Source organism: Mustela nigripes, chromosome 7 (genome assembly GCF_022355385.1).
Source record: "Mustela nigripes isolate SB6536 chromosome 7, MUSNIG.SB6536, whole genome shotgun sequence".
Lineage (NCBI taxonomy): Eukaryota > Metazoa > Chordata > Mammalia > Carnivora > Mustelidae > Mustela > Mustela nigripes.
The window spans coordinates 19,002,559-19,027,878 of NC_081563.1; the positions used below are offsets into that span (position 1 = coordinate 19,002,559).

General features: G+C 52.7%; 1 protein-coding gene across 4 annotated transcripts in view; it reads right to left on the bottom strand.

Moving 5' to 3' along the window:
- Positions 1-13,320: 13,320 nt before the first annotated feature.
- Positions 13,321-25,320, bottom strand: part of DNMT3A (DNA methyltransferase 3 alpha) — a 100,939-nt gene continuing 88,939 nt past the window's right edge. For all 4 annotated transcript variants that reach the window (XM_059405261.1, XM_059405259.1, XM_059405260.1 and 1 more), the window contains 6 exons: positions 24,650-24,740; positions 24,312-24,460; positions 23,148-23,233; positions 21,197-21,266; positions 20,277-20,395; positions 13,321-19,254 (listed from right to left, as the gene is read on the bottom strand). In XM_059405261.1, the coding sequence (XP_059261244.1) occupies positions 19,113-19,254; positions 20,277-20,395; positions 21,197-21,266; positions 23,148-23,233; positions 24,312-24,460; positions 24,650-24,740 (657 nt within the window). In that variant the 3' untranslated portion in view covers positions 13,321-19,112. The remainder of the gene's footprint in view (positions 19,255-20,276; positions 20,396-21,196; positions 21,267-23,147; positions 23,234-24,311; positions 24,461-24,649; positions 24,741-25,320) is intronic.

Below are 25,320 nucleotides of genomic sequence, written 5' to 3' on the forward strand. Positions count from 1 at the left end.
CCCATCTGAGAGCCTGAGAAAAGGAACAAAGCAGAAAGAGAGACACCAAGACACTGTGTGACCATGGATCAGTCATGTCACCTGGAGCTTCAGAGAATTCCTCTGTCAAATTTGAGACGTGGCCAGGGATTTCTGACCAGGATCCTTTCCCCTTTAGAACTCCGAGGTTCCTGTTGGAGAACAGAAATAGATCTTCCTTTAACCCCAACCACCAAAACCACGGTAGTTTTTCCTTCGGAGGCTTTGTTCCTATGGTGATTTTTCTATTCTCTTTAGGGGATCAGGAAGTCACGATGTCAAGCCAGCTCCGTGGGGAACAGCTCAGCTCCATTCGGCAAGTATTTACTGAGTGGCCCAGGTGCAAAGCCACCACCATCGTTTTGCCTGGACGGCCGGTCTCCGTGCTGCCACCTTGTGCCTTGACAGACTATTTTCATCGCAGCAACACAGCCGGAGCGAAAGGCAGAATCTATGAGAGCCCCCCGGATCTGTGGGACCTCACACGCCTCCCGGACCCGCAGCTCACACACACACTCCCAACTGAGCAAACACATTGCCACCTGAACACACTCCTGCCTCCAGGCCCTTGCTCTGCCTTCTCCCAGATGGCACTAGCCTAGTTCCCTCCTTTTATGAAGGTCTCTGCTCAAAATGAACCTCATCGGAGATTTCCCGGCTCCCCTAGCCTGTCGCTGTCAATCCCCTTATCTTGCTCGTTTTCCTTCCGAGCACTTTTCACCACCTTCACCTTGGGTACCACCCACCACCGAACTTGCAAGTCTCCTGAGCACAGGGTCTGCGGCTTCCCCTGTACCTGGAGCAGTCCCTGAGCAGAAGACACTGGGCGTGTGTGTGAATGGACACACACACAAATACACAAATACACACACACACAAAATAACACAGGTTCTTAAAGTAAGGTCTTTTTTATTTTTTTAAGATTTTATTTATTTGACAGAAAGAGACACAGCAAGAGAGGGAACACAAGCAGGGGGAGGGCAGAGGGGGAACCAGGCTTCCCGCTGAGCAGGGAGCCCCATGGGCTCCATCCCAGCCCACTGGGATCATGACCTGAGCCGAAGGCAGAGGCTTAACAACTGAGCCACCCAGGCACCCCCTGAAGCAAGGTCTTGACTTTTTTTGCAAGGTTTAGAATCTCTCCAGCCCTGAGTTTTTCTGTGTGAATCTGAAGCCCGGGACAAGCTCCATGAAGGTAGGGACAAGTCCCATTCTCAGAAAAGACTCTCAGCTCTCAATCAATGGTCGGTTCAGAGATGGAGTGGGGGCCCCGGGGACAAGTTGTGCTCTTCACACAAGAAGGGGAAAAAAAGAAGACTTTTGTCTCCAATCTGGAGAGCTGAGATCTAGCTAAGGGGGACATGGGATTGATTTCGGTCACCAGGAAGGCCCCTAGGCCAGTAAATGAAACCTCCACATTCAAGTCTTTAGAAAAATCTCGGTTGGCAGGTTGCGGTCCCCGACAGTAGGGCAGCCCTGCCCTCTGGTGGCCACTGAGTGCAGTGCCATCGCGGAAAAGCTTTGACCACAATTTTAGGGAATTTTTTTTTTCATCATACAAGTTGCCTGAGTCCATTGTAGACAACTGAGAAGACAGAAGGTAAGGGAATAAAAAGTAATCACATCACTTTGACACCCTTGATGCTACTGGAGCTTCCAACCGTGCCTGCTTTATACCCAATTCATTCATTCGACCAAGTATTTACAGAGCGTTTCCGTCCCGGCCGAAATCACTCCGTATGCTTTTATCCTGAGATCCTTGCCTCTGTCATCCCCTACAATGCCACGCCGCCTTCATACAGATCACTGCTGAGGGCTGGATGACAGCCCGTGGAGTGACAGTCCCCGGCCATTGTCTTCTACTTCAAAGCCATGGGAGGCAGATGAGAAGCTTACAGTGTCTTCCTTCTTGTGGGGGTCCTCAGTCCTGAATGTCCGGGTGCTCCAGACCTGAAGTGGGGGACACACAACTGCTGTCTAGATATGCGCCTTTACTCAACAGTTGGCGCCTGCCGGCACGATGCTAGGGCAGGGGAATCAGCAACAGAAAAGGCGGGCAGGTGCCTGCCTCCCAGAGAAGAGTTTTCCTGATCCCACTGTCATACAGGAAAGCATAAAAGAGTGTCCCAGCTTAATCTGACTTCATCTGAGGGGTCCCCTTCCCCCTGAGGGGGTCTCCATTAAGCTCAGAACTCAAGGTTATTTGGGGAGGAGGTAATGGGGTAGGGACCAGGCAGAGGGAGGGCAGGTGCAGCAGCTGAACCCCAGAAAGCAAGAGAGAAGGAGGGGGATGGGGATGCCCCGCCAGACCCCCCCAGGATTTTGTAAGCCAGGGAGCAAGTGTGGAGTCTATCCCGGGGCAACAGGAAGTCACCGAAGGGTTTTGAGCGAGACTGGCCTTTTAGAAAGATCCCCTGTAACTGACATGACCAGTTAGAAAGTACATTGGAAGGAAGGAACGCATTCATAAGAGTGACACAAAGACCAAACTACATAGAAGGTCATTTATCAAGAAATACATAATACGTATCCGAAGAAAAGCTGGGAACTTTCCTGAGAGATAGAAAAGAGACTCGAATGAATGGAAAAACACATTTTGTCTTGACTAAAAGACAGTATTGTGAGAAATGGGATGTGTCCTCAGATCTCTCTGCATACCTGCCACACGCATAGCATGTAACCTTCCAGATCCTCGGGGCCCTGTTTTAACACCTTCTCAAATTCCAGGACTTTCCCTCCATAACAGGGACGATGGTGCGATTATTTCTACTGCTTACCCACTATGTGGGTAAAAGAACACAAAAATCCATCTGGAAAATGCACAAGGGAAACATAGCCAGGACATTCCTTAAAAAATTATAATAATAATATCAGGTAATAGAAATATAAAACTGGAATAAATAAACCAATTTGGCACCATCCAAAAATAGGCAGAAGGATCAAAAAAACACAATAGAGAGACCAGAAAGAGACCCCAAGTCCACGTGGAAATTTAGAATGTGCTAGATGTGGTACTAGGTCAGCGGGGGAATGGATTATTCCATAAAGAGCCCGGGGGAGACAGCCGGCCATTTAGAAAACAATTACATGTGGGGGCGCCTGGGTGGCTCAGTGGGTTAAGCCTCTGCCTTTGGCTCAGGTCATGATCTCAGGGTCCTGGGATTAAACCCCACATCGGGCTCTCTGCTCAGTGGGGAACCTGCTTCTCCTTCTTTCTCTGCCTGCCTCTCTGCCTACTTGTGATCTCTGTCAAATAAATAAATAAAATATTTTTTAAAGAAATAGAAAACAATCACATGAGGACCCATGCCTTCATCCACATCCAAATGAACTTCAGGTAGATCAAAGTTTTAAATGTAAAAACCAAACCATGAAGGCACGAGAAGAAAGCACGAGTGTATTTCTATCGAACCCAGTAAAAGAACTAGCAAGACAAGTCAGAGCCGATCCAGAGAGTTGTGTGGATAACAGACATATTAGCAGCTCAGCCTGACTCATAATTTTAAAAATATAAATTAAAATCAATGACTATTTTTCACCTTATCAGGGTGTCAAAAAAAAAAATGTTGGGAAGGGAGAGGAGAAACGTCAGACCGCTAGAAAGCAGCGGAAGGGTTTGAGCCCGTGGTGTCCACCCACCCCATGGACCCCCACCCCACCCCCCCCCACACACACACACGCCTTCATGAGTACAGGAGGTGAGCCTGCTCTGGCCTACCCGCCGCCCTTCCTGTTGGGCCTCCCCGCAGCACCTGCAGACCCCACATCCACTGAGCAGAGGGCCCCAGGTTTGTCCTAGAAGCACCGGGAGAGTTAGGGTGGCTTCTCAGAGGAGGCAACATCTGACTTGGGCCTTGCGGCATGAAGAGGGATGAGCTCCTGAGAGTTAAAGAGGAGAAAAAGGAGGTAGGTGTACAGAGGCCTGGGGAGCTGCTGCAGGGGGCTGAGGGCTGGAGGGGGCTGCCAAAAGGGTTGCCAGATTTAAATAAAAATACAGGACAGACTACTTGAGACATATTTATACTAAATAGGATATACAGATGCTAAAAAATTATCTATTATTTATCTAAAATTTAAATTAAGCTGGGTTTTCTGGGCGCCACCCACCTGTGACTCCCCTGGCTCGTCCCATTGTGACTCCTGGGCAGCGATCACCCCTGAGAAATAGGCTCCTGTCCCCCAGGATCCTTCCCCACAGCCAGCTGAGGTCCCCAGACAACCTGCTGGATGGTGGAGGAACTCGGGCCAGCACAGGCCTCCCCCTGCCTATTAAATAAGCAAACAAATGTATATTATATTTTTGTATATTTTTTTCTTCTCTTTTTAAAGATTTTATTTATTTTTTTGAGAGAGAGAGAGAGAGAGCATGAAAGGAGAGAGGTCAGTGGGAGAAGCAGACTCCCCGCCAAGCAGGGAGCCCGATGTGGGACTCCATCCTGGCGCTCCAGGATCATGACCTGAGCCGATGGCAGCAGCTTAACCCACTGAGCCACCCAGGCGCCCCTATTTTTTTTTTTTAACTCCACAGACAAGTGTGACTTGCATAATTGGAAAAACCTGGACCAAGGGGTGGGGCTCCCACATGCCTGACCTGGCATCTAGTGGAGGCTGGCCCCTGAGAGCAGCTTGACCAGGGATTTCAATGACTGTCACCTCATGTGGCTTCCCACAGTCACGCCCTGTTGACCTGGTGAAAGCAGAAATTTAGCGCATTTTGTAGGTGAATGGACTACAGCTTATGTCAAGCACCCTGCCCGGAAAGCAGTAAGAACCAAGAGGAAGGAGTCTTGGACCCCGGGTCAGGTGCGTTTTCCATATGCCACAGTCAGCAGGGACCACAGCCCCAGGTGTGGAGAGCCTGACGAAAGACCTGCGGACACCCCACCCAAACTCCGAAGGCGTGAGCAACCAATCCCAGCGGGATCCGTTTCTTGCCCTTGTCCCCCGACTCCCCTCTGTGGCCAGCTAGGACAAGGAGAGCAGCACCCCTGATCCCACCCTTCTTCTCCACCTCCAAGAAGGACTCCCACCACCCCGGAGTCCTCTGGGGCTGCAAACCCAGATGTGCTCACGGCCCCTCCTCTGACTCTGTTCACCCAGAAGCCCAGATGGGGAGGACTAGGACGGAGAACAGTGCCCAGCGAACTGCGGGGCTTCCCAGCCTCAGTCCAGCAAGAGAGAAGGCTGCGGGCCAGGGTGACCCTGCAGACCTGTACACATCCCTAACCTATGCCCATCCCTGGACCTACCACACACACACACACACGCATACATGCGCACACATGCACACACACAGCAATTACTGTGCTTCCATCTAGGGCAGCCCAGCCCTTGGTGCTGACCATTTATATAACAGTATCACTGTAATTCCCATAATAAGCCCATTATTGTCTTCTTTTCCCTAAGCGAGGAAACTGAGGCTCAGAGCAGCAAAATAACCTTCTCATCCCCACCACTACACTCCTGCCACAGCCCACCCCCACACGTGGCGCTGAGAACCGCATGGAGACACCCCCAGGGGGCCCCAAGTAAAGGTGGGCCCCTAACGCTCCTGTTCTTTCTCCGTCTGCTGTTCCACCTGCTAACAAATGGGGCGGGGGCTCGGGGACCCTCGCTGGCCACCGACAGGAGCCCACAGTCTGTCCAGGACCAGTTAACTGATATGGGTCCTGAGCCCTTCCCCCTGAAATTACATTTCAAACATTTATGCTAGAAAATGATCACATACGGACACCAGATTGAACAAGGACCCCACCAGACTGTGCTCCTTACAGGCATGGTGCATCTCGGTCACGGGGGCTTCAGGGTCATCATAGCAGATGATGGTGCCAGGTGCCTGTGCAGGGACCCTGCACATCCTCTGGAGGAAAAGCTGGAGCAAATAAATTATGGTACATCCATGAGACAGAATAACATGTGGCCATTGAAAATCATGATTTCATGGGGTGCTTGGGTGGCTCGGTGGGTTATGCCTCTGCCTTTAGCTCAGGTCATGATCTCAGGGTCCTGGGATCAAACCCCGCATTGGGCTCTCTGCTCAGCAGGGAGCTTATTTCCCGCCCTCCTCTCTGCCTGCCTCTCTGCCTACTTGTGATTTCTCTCCATGTCAAATAAATAAATAAAATCCTTAAAAAAAAAAAAAAAGAATATTTCAAACAAACAAGAAAAAAGAAAATGGTATTTTCAAAGAACAGTGATGTGGGAAAATGCTCATGGGAAAATGTTAACAGAAAAATAATATCTGGCACACCGAATTCTCCAAAAAAATGTTAGTAATTGGGACTCCTGGTGGTTCAGTGGGTTAAGCCACTGCCTTCGGCTCAGGTCATGATCCCAGAGTCCTGGGATCAAGTCGCACATCGGGCTCCTTGCTCAGCAGGGAGCCTGCTTCTGCCTCTGCCTGCCTCTCTGCCTGCTTGTGTGCTCTCTTTCTCTTTCTCTCTGATAAATAAAATCTTAAAAAAAAAAAGTTAGTAATTATTATTTCAAAACAGGATATTGACAAGGAAATGTGGTCTGAAATTAGTAAAGTTGTAGATGTGTCTCACGCAAAAGGAAGAAACAGATTCCAATAGCAGTTATCTCTGGGAGGTGGGGTAATGAATGATTTTCACACCCCTTTTTCATTATTTTAAAGGTGTGATTCACATAATTTTAAGCTGGGGAGTCATACTGATTTCTTTAAAAACCCATGGTTCACTCTCTCTGATGTGGAGGCTGCCTGGAGAGCACAGACACCCCTTGCATTGGGCAGGAAACAGCCTCCTGGGCTGGGATGTCAGACATACCTCCATCCAGCTGCTACCTGGCAAGTTGTGTCCTCTTGATGAGCCTCAATTTTCCCACCTATAAAATTGGCACAATTACAAGGTCTTTGCACAGGAATTAAATGAGTGAATGCATGTAGAGAACTTGGCACAAGTCTGGACCCATGCGAAGCTCAGTCACTGTCGGCTGCAGCGGTAGGGGCAGGATTCCTGTGTCTGGTGGTGACTCAGTAATGAACTTGGCTTCCCTTCTCCCGGCCCTTAGTGTACTGCGGGCATAACCAACATTCATGAAGCCAAGTTGAGGCCCAGACATTTTAAGATTCTTTTTTTTTTTTTTTAAGATTTTATTTATTTACTTGACAGAGAGAAATCACAAGTAGATGGAGAGGCAGGCAGAGAGAGAGAGAGAGAGGGAAGCAGGCTCCCTGCTGAGCAGAGAGCCCGATGCGGGACTCGATCCCAGGACCCTGAGATCATGACCTGAGCCGAAGGCAGCGGCTTAACCCACTGAGCCACCCAGGCGCCCAGAGGCCCAGACATTTTAAAAAATGCCTGAAACCCTGCTCAGCCCAGCAGGAGGCTTCTTGGGAGCCGAGGTCCTGGAGATCCCCACAGGTGTGGGGCTGGGTGTGGTTCCCCATTCATTCCACAAACACGTAATGTGCTTCTGGGGCTACAGTAAAGGACCAGACAGATTCCATTCCCGCTCTCCTGGATTCCCATTTTAGTGAGGGCGATACAATCAGTGAGTAAACAAAATGATTACTAATTACGGCAAGAACTGCAAAGGAAGTAAAAGGCTGAAACAGAAAATTAGGGGAGGGGAGATCGTACTCTGAGCCCAGGGAAAGTAGGGCCAGTAGAAATGTCTGTGCTCAGAAGAGCTATAAAATAAATCTACCGAGGCTCCCCTATGCCCCGGCTTCCAGCTCTCTGCACAGGCAGCCCACTGGGCCGGTGGTTGGAGAAGGAACCGAGACTAAGCAGGGAAGGGCAAGGGGCTGCACACCCGGACCCTTGAGAAGGGAGCAGGGAACTGCCGCAGGGACTCTTGAGAAGGGAGCAGGGAACTGCCACAGGGACTCTGAGGGACCAGCCCAAGATGTGTGAGAGGTAGATAGAGTAGGGCCAGGACTCTGAGACCGTGGCTTGTGGAGAGGGTTTGAAATTTGGGCATTGCCTGGGACTGTGAGTGGAGTCTATACCCCATCTGTGAAATGGGAGGATAGCAGTTAGCACAGAGGGCTGGGAAGATTAAGTGATTAATAAAGAATGATTTCTGGCACGTACTGAGCACTCCACACACGTGAGTCAGAAGAGTGATCAAAACTGTTATGTACAGACCTGGTCCGGGCCCCGGGGAGTAGCACAGAAACCAAGAAAAGTCCCCGCTCCTGCCCAGATTTCATTTAAGTGAGGACAAGAGACAAGACACAGGTAAGCCACATCCTGAGCATGAAGTCCAGAGGGCGAGAAAGGGGCGGGCACAGAAGCATGTGACAGGCAGTGGTCAGGCAGGAAGCTGAGACCTGAGGGAGGGCAAACAGGCTGAGGAGGGAGGCAAGCAAGATTTCCGTCCCGGTGGACGGTACAGCACGTGCAAAGGCTCTGTGACGGGAAAGAGCTCAGCGCGTTCCAGGGAGGGGAGGCCGGTGGCTGGAGCGTCTGGGGAGGTGGGGTTTTGCAGTCCAGGGCAAGAACCGTTTACCCTGGCGGGAGGGGTATGCAACTGATGGGTTTTGTTCTTTTTAAGACTTTATTTATTTGATGGTGGGGGTGGGGGGAGAGAGAACAAGCAGCAGGAGCAGCAGGCCGAGGGAGAAGCAGGCTCCTCACTGAGCAGGGAGCCCCATGCGGAACTCGACCCCAGGACCCTGGGATCACGACCTGAGCGGAAGGCAGATGCTTACCCACCTGAGCCACCCAGGCCGATGGGTTTTTAAAGGGTTTCATTTTTAATGATTATTCTGTGTGTTGGAAGCGCTGGAAGGGACAGAAACAGAGCCGAGAGATCTGCTGTGGTGTGATGGGGACAGACACCAGTCAGGGACAGATGATGAGGACTTGGGGATAAGCTGCAAAATTTAGTGGAAAATGGCCCCAATGAGGGTATTTTTAGAGAGGAGTGTGTCAGAGCAAGCTGGCAGGCGGCAAGCGGGAGGTGGCGGGAAGGGGACCCGAGGACAAGCCTCCGGGTGCTGACCCAACTAAGTGCCAGCTACCAAGATGGAGAAGTATGGGAACAAGCCAGGGGGAGACCAAGTGTTCTGATGCTTTTGTGGGGGGGGGGGGGGGGGTTTGGTTTTGGAGAGGGAAAGAGAGAGAGCGCGTGCAGGGGAGGGACAGAGGGGGAGAGAATCTGAAGTAGGCTCCATGCCCAGCCCAGAGCCCGACACGGGGCTCAATCTCATGCCCCTGAGATGGGGACCTGAGCCGAAACCGAGAATCAGAGGCCTCCCCCAGGCACCCCAAGAGTTCTGTTTTTGACAGGTCATGTTCGAAGTGCCCGTTTCACACCCAAGTGGAAAGGACAAGCAGGCAGCTGGACAGGAGAACCCGGGCCTCGGGGGACGCCAGCGTGAAAACAGACGTAGGAGCCCCAAGCCCTCCAACAGGTACAGAACAGGAAAAAGCCAAGGAAGCCAGGGGGGTTAGGAAGATACGGGGCACGAAGTCAGGAGCCATGGGAAGAAGACATTGCGGGGAGGAAGGTGCTCCCCCCACCTCGAGCCCCAGCTCCCGAGAGGTGACGTGGGGCAGACGGAGGAGAACAGGTGTACAAAAGCCAAGTCCTCAAATCCCAGGAGTGCTTTCAAGTTTGGCTGTAAAGTGGAACAGAGAAATAGGGCATCTGGAGGAAGGTCAGGGGACAGTGTGCCTGAGTGTTTAAGATCGATGGTGCCATTAAGGAAATGCTCAGGGACAAACAGAGAGATTAATGGTGCCAGACAGAGGAGAGCCATGGCCAAGCAGGAGGACAGAGCGGGATTTGGAGACAGACGAGGGCAGGCCTCGTGGAGGGAGATCCCCGAGCAGGCAGCGGGGACGGGTTGGGGCAAGGAACGACGGGGAGATCCCAGGAGTCCTTGCACTGGGCCGGGCAGAACCCGGGCGATCTACACCACTCATGGCACTGTTCCATGAGCCCAGTCAGGGCCAGGCAAGGGCTGGTCAAAGGCGGGGGCCTCCAGGTTTCCAGGCAGAAGTCTGAGCTCAAGACGTGTAGCTAACCCACCCAAGGTCACACAGGACTCAGATCCCAGCATCTAAATGCTGTTGTCTTTCCCTTCTGATACAGTTCAGGGCACCTGGGCCTTCACAACCCCCAAACCTCCAGGCCCTTTCATCCCAACGCAGCTGCACGCCCCCAGGATTCCAGCAGAGAGAAACAGAATATGCCACCGAGGTTAACGGGCCTAGTTCTTTTAAAGTGAATTGGAACCAAAGAGAAAGGGAGCTTTGAGGGTGATGTCGGGAGCCCGTCGCAGGGAAGCCCAGTCCCCCTCGGATGTGACCCCCTTATGCCCCCATCTTCAAAATATACTCTCCTTCAGGGAAGCCCCCACCTGCCACCCACATCCCCCAGGAAGGACTCCCACTGCCCGTGCCTGCCACCTCTGGCCTCGCTCTATGCCTTTGCCTCCCCAACCAGCCAGCCCCCAGACAGCCTCTTGTCTCCCTCCCTCCTCTGTACACCCCACATTCGCCACGTCAGTTTTGCTGAGCCCAGGGAAGTTTCTCCTGAACCAGCAAGCCTGGGCCTGGCAGTGGGCGCTGTCTCCACCCCGCCCCGGGCAGACCCACCTGGGCAGACCCACTGGGCTAGGGGCCCTGTCACTTCACTCCTGCCCAGCTCTGCCCCTTCCCTCTCTCTCCCTACTCCTCCACCATCGTATGGTGCCTTGTTTACATGCAGGAACTTCACGAGATGGGTTTTACTGATGAAATGGCCCCACAGTGCCTGCCTGCCATCTCCAGCTCCGATGACTCTGGGGCACTCCATAGTGAAGACACCCCCCTTTTCTCCTCAGCCTTGGAACCAGAGTCTCCAAGATTCAGTGTGAATTCCATGCTCCACAGGCTTCCTGCAAGTGGGCATGCCTGATGAGCTCATTTTCAAAATTGAGTGGTCGATGATGTTTCCACCTCCCGCTTCTCGCTACAGATTTCTAGTTTCTGGGGGGTTGGGGGCGGGATGCTTTGAGCCTTCAATCCCCCACTGGGATTAACACTTTTCTGAGTTAGTCCAACTAAGGACCATGGTTTTTTGGTTTGTTTGTTTTTTTGTGTGTTTGTTTGTTTTTTCCTGAACTGAGAGCCTCAGAGCTAATCTGTTCTACATGTCTGCTGCCCACTTGGAGGAAACCAGGCAACTGTGTCAGGAGCTAATCCAAACCTTCATCTCTTTGTCCCAGTACATCTCACTTCTGGGAATCTGGCTTAAGGAGAAGAAAATACAAAATATAAAGGAGGAAAAAACCCAACACATAAAGATATTTATTGCAGCTCTATTTATAGCTAAAATAAAATGCATATATATAGAAACAGATATCCAGTAAGAAAATACCATGCAGCCATTTGAGGAAAGAAAAAAAAAAAAAAAGCATTCTACATCAACACTGAAAAACAGAGGAAAAAAGTAGGATAAAAGTTCAATGTACATTTACAATTTTGTGAAGAAAAGTGCCCATGAGAAAAGCTTATTCTTTTTCCCAAATTTCCCCTTTAGAATTTCTTTCAAAGCAGCCAACAAAGTTGTGCAGTCCTAAAACTCTCCCACAGTCTAAGGTAGGAAAGAAACCTTGAACGAACCTCCCTTAAGACAAGGAGCCATCGGCCGGGACTGGCTTGGTACTTAAGAGATGGGAACGCTGGGGTATTAGAGCGGACACGTGGCAGGAAGACCCCATTCCAATGTGTGTTCAGATTCTGGTTTTAAGATGGTGAAGACTGGGAACTAGTGACTTTCAGACAGACAATCGTGAGGATGAAGGGCACATTGCGTACGAATGGGCTCTTCACGCCACAAGGCACCGTCCACTTGCAAGATAGTTGTGAGGAGGGGCTGGGCAGCGAGAGGAGCCCAGACTCGGGGTTTCAAGGAAGCCCAGGGGTAACCCCAAATGGCTGCCCAGTACCTCTTCACTGCCCCTCCCAGGAGCCCCGTGCTCTGCTGGCCAGGGGCACAGAAGGATCTACCTTCAGCTGAGCTGAAATGGCCTGACTTCCTGCAGACTGGCTGCACTTCTGCCTGACTTACGGAACTACCCAGAACAATCTCAGCCCCTCGGCCTTGCCCTGTCAGTGTTTGCCAAACTCTCCTTTTTTTAGGCCAAATGCCTCCATCTGTTTTGGGGTCCCCTGCACCGTCCAGATTGTCTACCTCCAAGAAACCTCCTAGGGAGGAGAACGGTGCCCATGACCAAAACCCCTCCATCCGCCTGAGCCAGGCCCTGGCACGAGAGGCTCCCCCTTCTCACAGCTCCAGCCTGAAAACACCTACCCCTTAGCCCAGGACAGAACTTGCTTTTCCAGTGACCTCGTCTCACTACGTAACTTCCGCCTGAGCTTCGGGTTGACCAAACTGTCCTTTTCTTTTCACCCACTGTCTGCAGCCCCTATTTAGCGCTCACGCAGGTGACGTTTTCAAGCGAGAAACTACACTGTCGGGCTCCAACGCCAGTTCCTCCCAGCTCGGGCACTTGACCCCTCCAGGAAGGCTGTGAACAGTCATGTCAGGGGGAAGGAGACGCAAGACAAAAGGACATTATGACGGTGCTTTTTCCGTTTTTCTTTTTGCACAAAAACAGTCCATTTATTCAAGTGTTCTCCAGCACAAGTACATTAGAAAGGAGCTTTATTATATTCTTCTGGGCACAAAAAAAAAATGTGATGAAGGCGGAACGGACAGACTTTCTACATCTGCTGTACGCATTGACCTCTTTAATTATTTCATAAACAGCTATGTCACGAGCATCACTTACACAGAGATACAACAGAACACCGGGGGACGGAGCTGGGGACCCACTGGGGGGGGGCCCCCCTCTCCCACGCCCCTCCTTGGATGTCCCAGAACCAGACTGTGAAATGTACATTATTATTGTCAATAAATAGAGAAGCAACCCTAAAAAACAAAAACAAAAACAAAATAAACATTACAGTGGTGAAAGAATGCTGGAACCAGGAAAACAAATAAATGGAAAAAAAAAAAAAAAAAAAAAAAAAAAAAAAAAAGAAAACAAAAGGGAAAAAAAAAAAAAAAAAAAGGAGAAGGGGGGAGAAGGGGGGGGGGGGGGGGGGGGGACGGTGGGTGGGGAGGGGGTAAGTCCTGCATTTAGCTGCGTGGAATGTGGAGTAAAAGTGCTCTGCCGCGGGGGTCAAAGCGAAATCGTCTGTAACAGTAAAAGGTATTACCAAATCAGCTACAGAATTTATTCTTCAGTATGAATACATGATTTCCCACAAATAAGTAAGCACCCGCTACTTCAATGCCTCAGCTAAAACACATGAAATCGCTCATTTAGTTTTCAAGTACAAAGTTAAAATGCCTTTTTAATAATAATATATCAGAGTAAAATAATAGTCTCTTTTAAACTCCACTACAAGAAAACAAAACAAACAGTCATTGTCCAGACAGCAGACTTAATTTAACAATATATATTTTTAATAAAATGTTTTAGCACCTTGTTGAGTCATCTCCTCCCTCTGCGTATTCTAAGAAATTTCGGCATTTTGGTTGGTTGGTGAATTCTAGAGCTGTGCGACCGAATCAGTTCTGGGAAGTGAAATAGGACTGGTGTGAGGCTTTAGATCCCTGCTCATCTCCTCAGGCACAGGAAGGGGCTGGAGGCAGCGGGGCTGGGGGCTGGGGTCAGAGAGGGGAGCCACCCGCCCTCCCTCGGCCCGGCCCTCGGCCCTGGGGTGGAGGAGCCGTCGGGGAGGTTTTCCAGTTACCAGAGTTCCAGGAGTCCGCGGGCCTCCGGGCAATTCAGCCAGTCACAACCAGCAAAGGGACCTCCGGTCCTTGTCTGCACTGCTTTAGACCTGCCTATTTCTCCTGCCCCAGAAGCTCCACTGCCCAGGGTCTGTGATGGGCGAGAGGTCACCAAGCAAAGGCTCATCTCAGCCAGGTCTCTGAGACACACACGGAGACAGGTGGGGCTGCCCTCGCTTCCCAAACATACCCAGGCTTTCCTTTACCAAAATGTAAAGATTCGAGAGCTTCTGCTAGAACCATGGAGTCTATCCTTACCACTCATCACCCTCTCTTTCCTCCCAGATTTTGCAAACAGTTAGTCCCTGCCTCAGCACGGTCTGGCCAGGAGGCCATGCTAGCTCCGGGCCAGGCCTCCACAACGCGCCCCCAACCTGTGCTGGAGGAAAGCCTTCAACTCTCCGGCGGAGGACAACTCCGATGTCACCTCTGATCACAAGCACTGGGAGCAAACAACTAGACAATGCCCGAAGACAAATTCAGATCCCTCACCTCCCTGGATCAGAATGGGGCCCGGAGAGAAACTGTTCTCACCAGAATCTTGGGTCTGCTGTTCCCTCGACCAAAGGCAACAGCCAGCCCTCTCCAGATCACCGTGCCAGGGGAGGCCCCAAGGCCCAAATCCACAGCTTGAGGGGGCTCCTGCAAGTCTTCTAAAAATGACTGGTCCGAAAGCCACAGCAAGCCTCTGGCCAAGCAGAATGGCTACAGGAGTTCAAAACCTCCTCCAAGATCAACTTTATGTACACCTAGCTCATCAAACCCAGGAAGACTCTGGGTTGCGGTTTTCCTAGAGAACACGTTCCCCAGACGTGTTCCGAGATGCTCCTTCCCTCGCTCCTGCCACAGACCTTCCTGTGGGTATCCCCATCTGGGCTTTCCCAGAAGCACCAGCGAAAGCAGGAAGGATGGGGAGCCGACCCTCACGAGCCCAGTTCAAGGTCCAGCAGCCTTCCCTGCTGCCCGGTCTGCCGGGTCCAATCCACACCCTAGCGACTCACCAAGACTCCCATGGGCATCTCCACCAGCCAACCACTCCCAGGCCTGTCTCAAAAGCTAAGAGGTCCTGGATGCTCTTGGGGGAAGTTTGCTTTCTAGAAGAATGTTCAAAAGCGGGAAGGTTCTGGGGTCTAGAGAGAAAAACAGATAGTAATACACTCATGGCATCATCTGCCAACTCCAAGAACCCTCTCCCTGCGATGCCCCGAGCCTACTGTTCTCCGGCCAATCCCAAGGGGAAGGGGCTTAGCAGCAGGCGGCATGAGACCCAGACCACAGGGCTCAGCAGCCGCCTGCAGGAGACACTTCCTCCTCAGGTGGGCGACCAACGGCTCTGGGACCCTGGCACAAGCCCCCGGCAACCCTCCCCACCCTCCTAGACAAAAACCACCGATCTCTTTGGCACCACCTTCTACTTGGCATTGGCAACAAACGGGGAGGCATCACCCTCGGTCCCTAGAAACCCTGGTTTCCAGGGGCAAATTTCATCAGAAAGAAAAATCCCACTGGGAATTTTCCCTGGGCCTTCTTGGTTTCTCCTGCTCCACGCCTCGACCATCAGCTTCACCCACAGCAAGTGCAACAATCCCCTCCTTAACGCCTCACACGACCCTGCCTCAGCCAAAGCACAGCTTTCCTTTAGGAGGCGACCAGATCCGCGTCCCCAGAAGCAACCCCGCCCAGGGCTGGCAGCAGACTGTTGCAAGCATCGGGCATGGCCAAGCTGGCACATTCTCAAGGTCCCCTGCACCCTCCCAAGTTCTACTGGGGGAACCAAGCCCATGGGGTGGGCTGGAAGAAAAGCTGGTGATTGTGAACTCTCATCTGGTCCATCCTGGGGCCTAGTCAGGTTGCTGCACCAGGAGAAACAAGTATTCTTTTAAGTATCAGCCACAACAACCAGGCCTCCCCCCAGCAAGCTGGGCAGCCCACACTCAACCCTCAGGCCTGCCACCTCCACGGCCACCACACCAACCCCCTGGGTGAAACTTGGGGCCATCGGGAAAGGCAAACCCCTTCGCGTAAGCAGTGGACAGAAGGTCTAGGAGGGCCAGGAGAGCTGGAAAGTCTGTTCGCAGAGGCAGGCCTGTGAAGAGCTGTTCCTGACACTGGGGGCTGCAAAGACCATAGCGTTGGCCAGTGGGGGAGGGAGCACCTTGGACTGCCGGGGGCAGCCCCTCCTCCCCGCAGCCCTCCTGGAGTGGTGCTGGTGGACCCAGGCCGGGAGGATGGAGCCCGGCTGGAGAAGGAGGGGACAAGGGCAAGCACCACAGGTTAGGTACAGGGATTCCAATGAGGGAGAGGCAGAGGTGTCCCCCCCCACCCTCAGCTGCTCCAGCCCCACGCCACCTGCCCCCACATCACAGAGTTGGCAGCAAGCAAACTGGGCAGGATCTTAAAAAAAAAAAAAAAAAGATCTGACCAGGAAACACGTAGCTTGAAGCCCAGAACCAGGCACCTCTAAGAGGCCCAGGAGACTGTGGCCACCAGCTGCGGGCTTCCTCCTGAGCAATGAGCAAGGGATTCAAAGCCTTGGTTTCGTTTGGTCACCAATTACTAATTTACTTTATTCAAAAGATGAGTTTCACTGTCCCATTTTTTTTTTTCCCCAATGGAAGCCCCCTGGCCGAGACAGACCTAGATGTGGATTTTATTTTGGTTGGGGGAGAATAGGTAGGGGGAGTTGAGGGCTGACTTGACTGGTGCCTAGAGTTGCAGGTCAGTATCACAGGTTGCTAACAGAAGAATCTGACATCACCAGGGGCAAAAGAGAGAGAACGCTACCTGCGAGAGGAGGGCACCTGCGGGAATGAAACCTCCTCCTTTTCCTGCCTTCAGCACCTAGCACCTTCTGGGACTGAGAGTCTACCTGCAATCAGGGCGACAGAGGTAAAGAGCTGCAGGGCCGGCGCCACCAAGTCCTGAATCCCGGGGAGGGCGCTGGGAGCCCCCGGCGGTGTGCGTGTGTGAGTGCGCCCAGTCTGCATCGGCGGAGATCGGTTGCCGTGTATGTGTGTGGGATTGATTAGTGTGGGGCTTCCGTCTGCGGTGGGACCCGAGGCTCAGCACTGAGCCCCCTCGGCCCGCTCCCCACTACATAACATTTCTTATACGTGACCCTATCTATGTATTTATATAGCGCCTATCACAGTAGGCCCTATCTTTTCTAGGGATGCGAACTTGGGACCATGTGCTTGACAGCACACCTCCCAGCCCTGCCAGTCCCAGGAGGTGCTATCCCCCCTCCCATTATAAAATATATATCTCTATATGCCACATATCTACACCCCATCTATCCAGGCAAGCATCTGCCCCTTGGGCCCTCACCCTGGAGCCCCCAGTGCTGGCCCAGCCTACCGCCAACGCCGGGCAGCCTGCCGCGGCAGGACGTGGGACCAAGTGTCCGAGCACTGGGGAGCTCCAGGGGCTGCCGGCTCCGGGTAAGAGCACAGCGATCATCAGACCAAGTACTAGAAAAGAAATACACACCACTCCAATCATACACACGAGGAGAGAGACGGCATGGTCCTCCCTCCAGCCCTGACACGCGTGACTCAGAGGGGAAGTAGAAGAGAAGAGGGTCGCGCCGGAGGGCTGGCCCTGGGGGACTCCCCTGGCCGCCCAGCTGTCGCTGCGCCCGGTGGCCCACCTGGCCCGAGGGGTGGGGAGCCAGGGCACCAGGGCCACCGCTAACCTAGAAGCACCCTGCTCCCCGCACCTTGGTTTGAAACCGCAAAGGAGGGGGTTGGGTTTTTGTTTTCTTAAAGAAAAATCTGGAAAAAACGAACATAATTATAACCAGAACCATAAGAAGAATTAGAACCAAAGGTGTCATCAGCCTCCCAGTAGAAAACTGCAGCCTTTGGAGATGACCAAAAACATCACATTCCAGGGGCCGGAGGCCGCCTTGTGCACAGAGGGTGGACGGTGAGGGCCTCATAAAAGAACACACAAAAGGCGACTTAGACAGGAAAGCACCAGTACGTTTTGTATGTTTTTTTATTTGCTCCAGGTGGGGTTTTAACGGTCGCTTGCCCACACTCTGGATTATTTCTGATCCCACCACAAGGAGCCCTCAAATCGGCTAATGTGAGAGATTGGGAATGAAGACCCCTTATCCTGCCATCTCACCGAGGGGGTCTCCTTTTTGAAAAAAACAAAAACAAAAAACAAAAAACAAAACCGTCTCAAGGTTATTGCATGAGCCTGGATGAATCCCACTGTCAGCTCTCCACGGGCCGAGCCGGCTCCTCTCGCCCCCACCGTGGGCAGGGAGGAGCGGGAGAACGCGGCCCCGGCTTCTCCCCCTCCGCCCTGCTCAGTACCGGGGGAAAGCCCACGGCGGCAACCGCTCACCTTCAAGCTGCCTCCCCTCTCCAGCCTCGGTTAAAACCCTTTGCGCATAAGGCAACGTGGAAGCTGATGTTTTTACTCGTCTCGCTGTTTTAAAGCACCATTATGAATTCGAGTTGCACAGTAGTTAACAGTACCTTTTATATATATATCTCCTATCTATCATATATATATAAACTGTAAACAAGAGGTAACAGCGGCTTCTAGAAACTGATTTTCTTCAAGGTTTCCTGTATGGTAGGCACCTGAAATACTGTGTAAAAGGGTCTTGTGTGTTCTGTCTCCCTGCTGCTAGTTGGGCTCTGTTCTGCAGGACCAGGAATGGTGCTGGCAAGACAGCTCAGTGGCTGGGAGGGAATTCTGCCGCTGAGTGTCACTGTTTTCTGTCCCCTGCTTGTGCTCCTATCTGATCAGGCTAGAGACAACAACGAAAAAAAAAAAAGATATATAGTTTAAAAAAAAATCCAATATATAGATTTTTCTATAGAATTTCCTTTTTCCTTTTCTCCGATCCTTCCTCTCCCGGTATTGTTACTATTTCTTGTTACTGATTTTTTTTTCTTTTTTTCTTTTTTTTTTTTTTTTTTTGCTGCAAAACCCCTCTTTTTCCAGTCACAGCAAGAAACAAAAACCCAAACAAACAGAAAACCCCTCTGAAAAGAGTAGAAAACAAAAGGTTTGACCCAAAAAAAAGGGGTGGGGGCCGGAGGGAGGGAGCTTGGTTTTGTTTTTTTAAATAGGACTGAAGGTTAACATTGAAAAATTAGGAGATGATGTCCAACCCTTTGTGCAAGGCAAAGCCCTCCAGTACTTTCGCCTCTGTGGTTTTTGTTTTAAATTCCTTTTTCTCTTCTGGGTGCTGATACTCCTCTCGATCCTCATGTTGTTGGTGTTTTGTTGTGTTTTGTGGTTTTTTTGTTTTGTTTTGTTTTGTTTGTTTAACTTTGTATCACTACCTCAGTTTGCCCTCATGTCCCTTACACACAAGCAAAATATTCCTTCAGCGGAGCGAAGAGGTGGCGAATGACCGGCACACTCCACGACCGGCCCAGCAGTCTCTGCCTCGCCAAGCGGCTCATGTTGGAGACGTCGGTATAGTGGACAGGGAAGCCAAACACCCTGGGGAGAGAAGGCAGAAAGGGCGGGGGTGAGCACGGGTGGGCGCCCTCCGGCTGTGTCTCCTATCCTGGTCACCAGCCATGACTCGGGCACCCTGCCACGTGCCTTGGATCTGAAGGGAGAGAAGCCAACCGCTGCCCGGGAGTGGCCACGTGACAGAAACGAAGTCAGGGGGCGCCTGGGGGGCTCAGTGGGTTAAGCCTCTGCCTTCGACTCAGGTCATGATCTCAGGGTCCTGGGATCGAGCCCCGCATCGGGCTCTCTGCTCAGCGGGGACCCTGCTTCACCCTCTCTATCTCTCTCTGCCTGCCTCTCTGCCGACTTGTGGTCTCTCTCTCAAATAAGTAAAATCTTAAAAAAAAAAAAAAAAAAAAAAAAAAAAGATATTTAAAAATAAGAAGAAAAGAAACAACATTGGCCTTGGTGAGAGATGCCTCCGGGATATGCCCTGCTGGAGAGGGGGTGCAGCAGGTCCCCAAAGTCTGTCCATAATAAACACGAATCCCTAGGACCTCTCCCATGGGAGCAAGAGCTCAACGAAGGAGCCAAACTCCTGTCTGACTAGAGGAGCTCCAGGCCTCTGGCGGCTCTGATCGCCTGTGTCAAGGGTCACTGTGGCTAATCTGCCGTTCCATGGGGCGACTGGCAGGCCAGGCCGTCTAGCCCGTGGGTCTGGTTTGCACCCAGTCAGGGCGTGAGGCTGTGCAGTCCCGGTTTGTGAAGTCCCCAAAATGGGCAGCATGAGTGGGGGAAGCTCCTGGAGCTGCACTGTTTCCTGGGAGCTTGGCGGGATCCCCCGGGGAGCCATGGCCCCCCAAATCCACTCCTAGACCCCTCTGACCCTGGGCCCGGCCTTACAATGCACAGGAACCTGCCGGGAAATGCTCGGGGAGACCCACTGCTCACGTGGTATCCGCGGAAGCTACGAGGCCGGATGGAAGGGGCAGCGAGCCCTCCCTCGGAGGCCGCAACCGCCATGCGCCACGCGCCCCAGGACGCCAGCACACAGCCTCGGGTACTACCTTTCCATTTCAGTGCACCATAAGATGTCTTCTTTCTCATTCATGAAGACGGGGAAATGCTGGTCTTTGCCCTGCTTTATGGAGTTCGACCTCGTAGTAATGGTCCTCACTTTGCTGAACTGGAAGACGAGCAGAGGAAAAGAGGAATGAGCCCCCACTTGCTGGCCACGCGTCCACCACATGCGCCAGGCACAAGCCAGGACCGGCGACTCAAACCCGGACCAGGCCTGGTCCACACAGGTGTCTGGGGTTCAGGGTCTGGCGTGAGCCTCTGCAGACCCCACTGCCCTGCTCTTCTTCCCACTCGGAGGTCACCCGGCCACCCTTAGTCCGGTCTCACAGGCCAAAGACTTGAGAAGAAGCAGCTCGAGCCGCTGAACTTCCTAAGTCTTCTAAGAACAGGTTCTCGCACATCGTGCAGCGACTTGCAGGCAAAAGGCTGCCGAATTACTGAGGGGCTCCCGACAGACCCCTTGGGGGCGCCTGCAGCCCCAGATCCCAACGCCTGGTACACACGCTCCGGGAGATTTCTCCGGAAAGAAATGTAGCTTCCACATCGCAGAATGCGCCGCCCCGAAGGTTGGTGCAAGAGGGCGTGGCCAAAACACTGACAAGGCCTAGCAGATCCAGGGACTTCGGCAAAGACTTCTTAAGCCTCTGCTCCTCATGGGACCCGCAGGAGAAGCTCAACCAGGACAGACTAAAGACCGGGAAGGATTTCTGATTTGGCTCTCCTTGCCCTCCAGGTTCTCCCCTGGGCCCTCCCCTCTGGCCCAGTGGGTGCACGACCCCGGGGCCACCTCAACTGTGTTCTCCGCACCCGCTGCGGACACAGGCCTGGAGAGTGCTTGGGCTCGGCCTGCCCTCTCAGGCCTTCTCCCTCCCCCCAGCCGAGAGAGGGCTCTGGCGCCGGGGCTGACCTTGGCTATTCTGCCGTGCTCCAGACACTCCTGCAGCTCCAGCTTATCGTTCACAGTGGATGCCAATGGCCTAGGAGGCAGAAAGAGAAGGTGACGACAGAGATCGGGGGTGGGGGGGGGGTTGTGGCCGGCAGTGTGGGCCCGGCCGGCAGGACTCACACGGAGAGGTAAGGGAGTACCGCTGTCAGCCGCACCCATCATAACCCCCTTCAAACTCCCCAGAACACACACGCACACACACTGCAGCCCTCCACAGACCGTCCAAGCGTTAGCCCCGAAACGTCAATTCCACGGCGTCTCAATCTACAAATAAGCAGGTAACACCAGCCCAGAAGAAGGAAAACCCAACGACTTCTCGCCGGTCATAAAATATACTGAGTTCTAGAAGTATCTGTCCCAGAGGCGCCTGGGTGGCTCAGCTGGTTAAGGGCTGACGGTGGCTAGGGTGACGATCTCAGGGTCCTGGGATGGAGGCCCACTTTGGGAGTCGGCACTGAGTGGGGCGTGTGCTAGTCCCTCTCTCTCTGCCTTCCCCGGACCCATGTGCTAACAAACAAAATCTTTAAAAAAAAAAGTATCCGGGCGCCTGGGTGGCTCAGTGGGTTAAGCCGCTGCCTTCGGCTTGGGTCATGATCTCAGGGTCCTGGGATCGAGTCCCGCATTGGGCTCTCTGCTCAGCAGGGAGCCTGCTTCCCTCTCTCTCTCTCTGCCTGCCTCTCCATCTACTTGTGATTTCTCTGTCAAATAAATAAATAAAATCTTTAAAAAAAAAGTATCCGTCACAAAGCAAGCTTTGGGGGTGACCAACTGTTCTGTATCTTGACCACAGTGATGGCTGCATGGGTGTGTACACGGTGAAACTCATCAAAGCAAGCACCTTAACTGTACGGTTTACAAGGCTTTAACCTCTGCACAGTCCCCAGAAGACTACAATTGTGTGACACTGAAGGTGTCACTTCTCAGAGGGTGAAGCAGATCATGGAATGTCATCTTTGGCGCTGACCTTTTCTGACACTTCACACAGCAGTCTACCATCTCAACGTGGCGACCCACAGGGACCCGTGGCCAAAATGCACGCCCCCAGCCTCCGCCCTGTTCATGCGCACACACAACGGTCTGCAGGTCAGCCATCCCGTGGACAGGCCTCCTTCCCATCAATAAGCCTTCACAACAGACGGCAGCTTTGTAAAGCAGGTATGAGACTCAAGATGTTCCTACAATTTTATGCTAATGGCCCAGAGAGAGCGAAGACTGAAGCCAGAGTACATGAGGGGAAGAATTTACAGGTACAAGGTTGATAATCCCCTCTTAGAACCTTCTGGAAAACATTTCCCTGCATAACAGATATCCAGACTGGGCAGCTCTCACTCGGCTCCTGAACTGCTGTCTCAACCACTATTCCTTTCTCCTCATAGACCTTTTTATAATCCAAATACTACACTGAAGAAATGAAGTTATCCTCCTTCCTGGACATTAATATCTCTACCCACGGAACCTAAATGAAGACCATCCTCCGAACAAAGGACCTGAAGCCACAAAGTACGTGGCTACTAAGCAGAGCAGAACTGTCGAAGCTGCACAGAGCAGGTGTGGCCCAGCCGTGGGCACCACTCTTCTCCATCCCGACTCCACCCTCCAGAGTTTCACCTCTGGAGGCTAAGGACAAGACGACTCTAGATCAGTCACCAGTGGCACAAGAACCGGCGATGTGACTCAACAATGTGGGGAGTCTCCTAGTTCAACTGCTAGCCATTGGTTTCTCAGGCAAATATTTTCTATACCCCGACTCCCCTTCTCCCGCAAAGGGAAGGAAACAGAACATGGTAGAGCAGCAAGCCGGCGAGCAGGGGAGAGGGCCCCCGAGGCTCACTCAGTGACCTCCTACCCCTTGGGCTGAGCGGCCCGTAGATGCCAACCCGCTGCCACCCCAGGCCCGGGCACGCTCACCAACCTGTTCATACCAGGAAGGTTCCCCCAGAAGTAGCGGGCCCTGTGTGCAGCGGACACTTCTTTGGCATCAATCATCACAGGGTTGGACTACGGAACAGGAGAAAGATGAGAGATGAGCGAGAGAGGAAGGGCAGACGGTGCCAGGACATCTTGCTTGTTCAGAGCCTTACAGCCTCAAAAGCGCTTGCTTCCTTTCTCAGGAAGCCTCACAGTAGGACAGCCTGAAGCCTCCAGGAAAAGCCAGAATGGGACCCAGCCACATTACACATGCTCTCGTTAGAACATTCTAGACCACTGCAGCCTAACCGCACATTCTGGGGTGACAGACAGGTGTTCTGTCTGCACTGCTCCATGGAGTAGATGCAGGGGGCTAATGAGTACTCGAAATGAGGCCTGGGAGACTGAGGAGTCTGAATGTTAATTTAAATACCGCATTTGGCTGAGGGCTACCCTAATCGGACAACGTAGCTCGAGCTCACCCAGAGGCTCTGATCCAGAAAGTTCCAGTGCATGTGGATGTGTTCACTGTATGTCCAGATTATGAGCCAAACAGACACTTGCTCGCACTTAGAACACCAGCTCGAGGTGTTACTGACCCCCAAGACCCTGGAGAATGGGCTCGAGCTCCCAGCCCACCCACCCTGAGAACGCCTGACCACGAAACTCTCTCTCTGTGCTCCGACCCAGCTCCGCACGGACACAGGACCCACATTATGGGGGAATAAAAACAGGTAAGCCATGTTTTTTACTTTCCAGGTGCCACAGAGCATCTGTCACAGTGTCAGGGAGCAAAGAATAAGCCATTCTGGTCGGGGAAAACTGATGTGGCCATCTCAAAGCTTCCCCCAGGGGAACACGACTCAGAACCCTAAACTCTAGTAGGAGACTGGCACCCCACCCTATTGGGAACAGTCGAGTCCTTGAAGACCTGAGGCCTGCACCCACACACTACCTCTTAAGAGTCAGACCACAGGCTCTTTCCAGAGGCAGCCTCTACCAGTGTTTCCTCCCTGTCTAACGGAGAGGCCCGCGGGCTTCCCGAACAGGCCCCTGGCAAAGCAGAAGTCACGTCCCCAGCTCCACAATGCAGATGAGACAGGGATAAAGCAGCAGTCCAAGGCAGAAGCCATTAGTGAGCTGGTCAAACCAAGGTTGCTGGCTATACCTCGAGAAATCGCGAGATGTCCCTCTTGTCACTAACGCCCATGGCCACCACATTCTCAAAGAGCCAGAAGAAGGGGCGGTCATCTCCCTCCTTGGGCCGCGCATCATGCAGGAGGCGGTAGAACTCAAAGAAGAGCCGGCCAGTGCCCTCTGAGAGGTCGGAAGAGAAAGCCGTCAGCGGGGGCTGTCTGCACGGGGCAGTGGTGTGGCTCGGGCACGGGGAGGGCGGGGGAGGGCAGGGCCGTCGGGAGTAGCTGTCCCAGGGCAGAAGTGTCCAAGGAGGAAACCTACGTGCGGAAGCACCAGCTCAGAGGGCGGAGGGGTGAGCGAAGCACCTACCGTAGAGTCCTTTCCGGGCAGGGTTGACGATGGAGAGGTCATTGCAAGGGCTGCCCCCAATCACCAGATCGAACGGGCCCCACTCCTGGATCTGGGAGGATAAAGGCAAGGGGATGGCCTGATGTCCGGGGGACGGAGGCAGAAAGGAAGAAGGAAATCATCTGTGGACTTGGCAAAAAAAGGACTTTGGCACCAGAGAGAGACGACCCAGTGGCTTGGTATGTTCACTGTATCCATTCATAGGTACATAACACACACACACACAGCACCAGGTCAAATCACAGAGCCGTTCTGAGCTCAGTTTCTTAAACAAAGTGAAAGGATCCAATTGGATCATCTCTGAAGCCAGCAGGGAAACCATGTGCCCCCTACAGGAAAGGCAGCCACTTAAAGGGAAGACGGTCCTGGCCGGGCAGCTGGCTGGGAAGGCGCTCTGCTCCGTGCACTCTGGCCAGGCCATCTGGGCCATCTGAACGCCCTCCAAATGCCCCTGGAGGCTGGTAAACTTGTTGCCAAATGGATCAGAAAAATGGGAACCAAAGGGCTCTGCTACAAAGGCCCTGAAGATAGCCAGGGGGCAGCTGGAGCCTCCAGAGGCCAGCTCCCAGTTCCTCTCGGAATCTGCCCCCTTTCCTCTCCACACGAGGAGGAATATGGCAGATGAGGAGAGA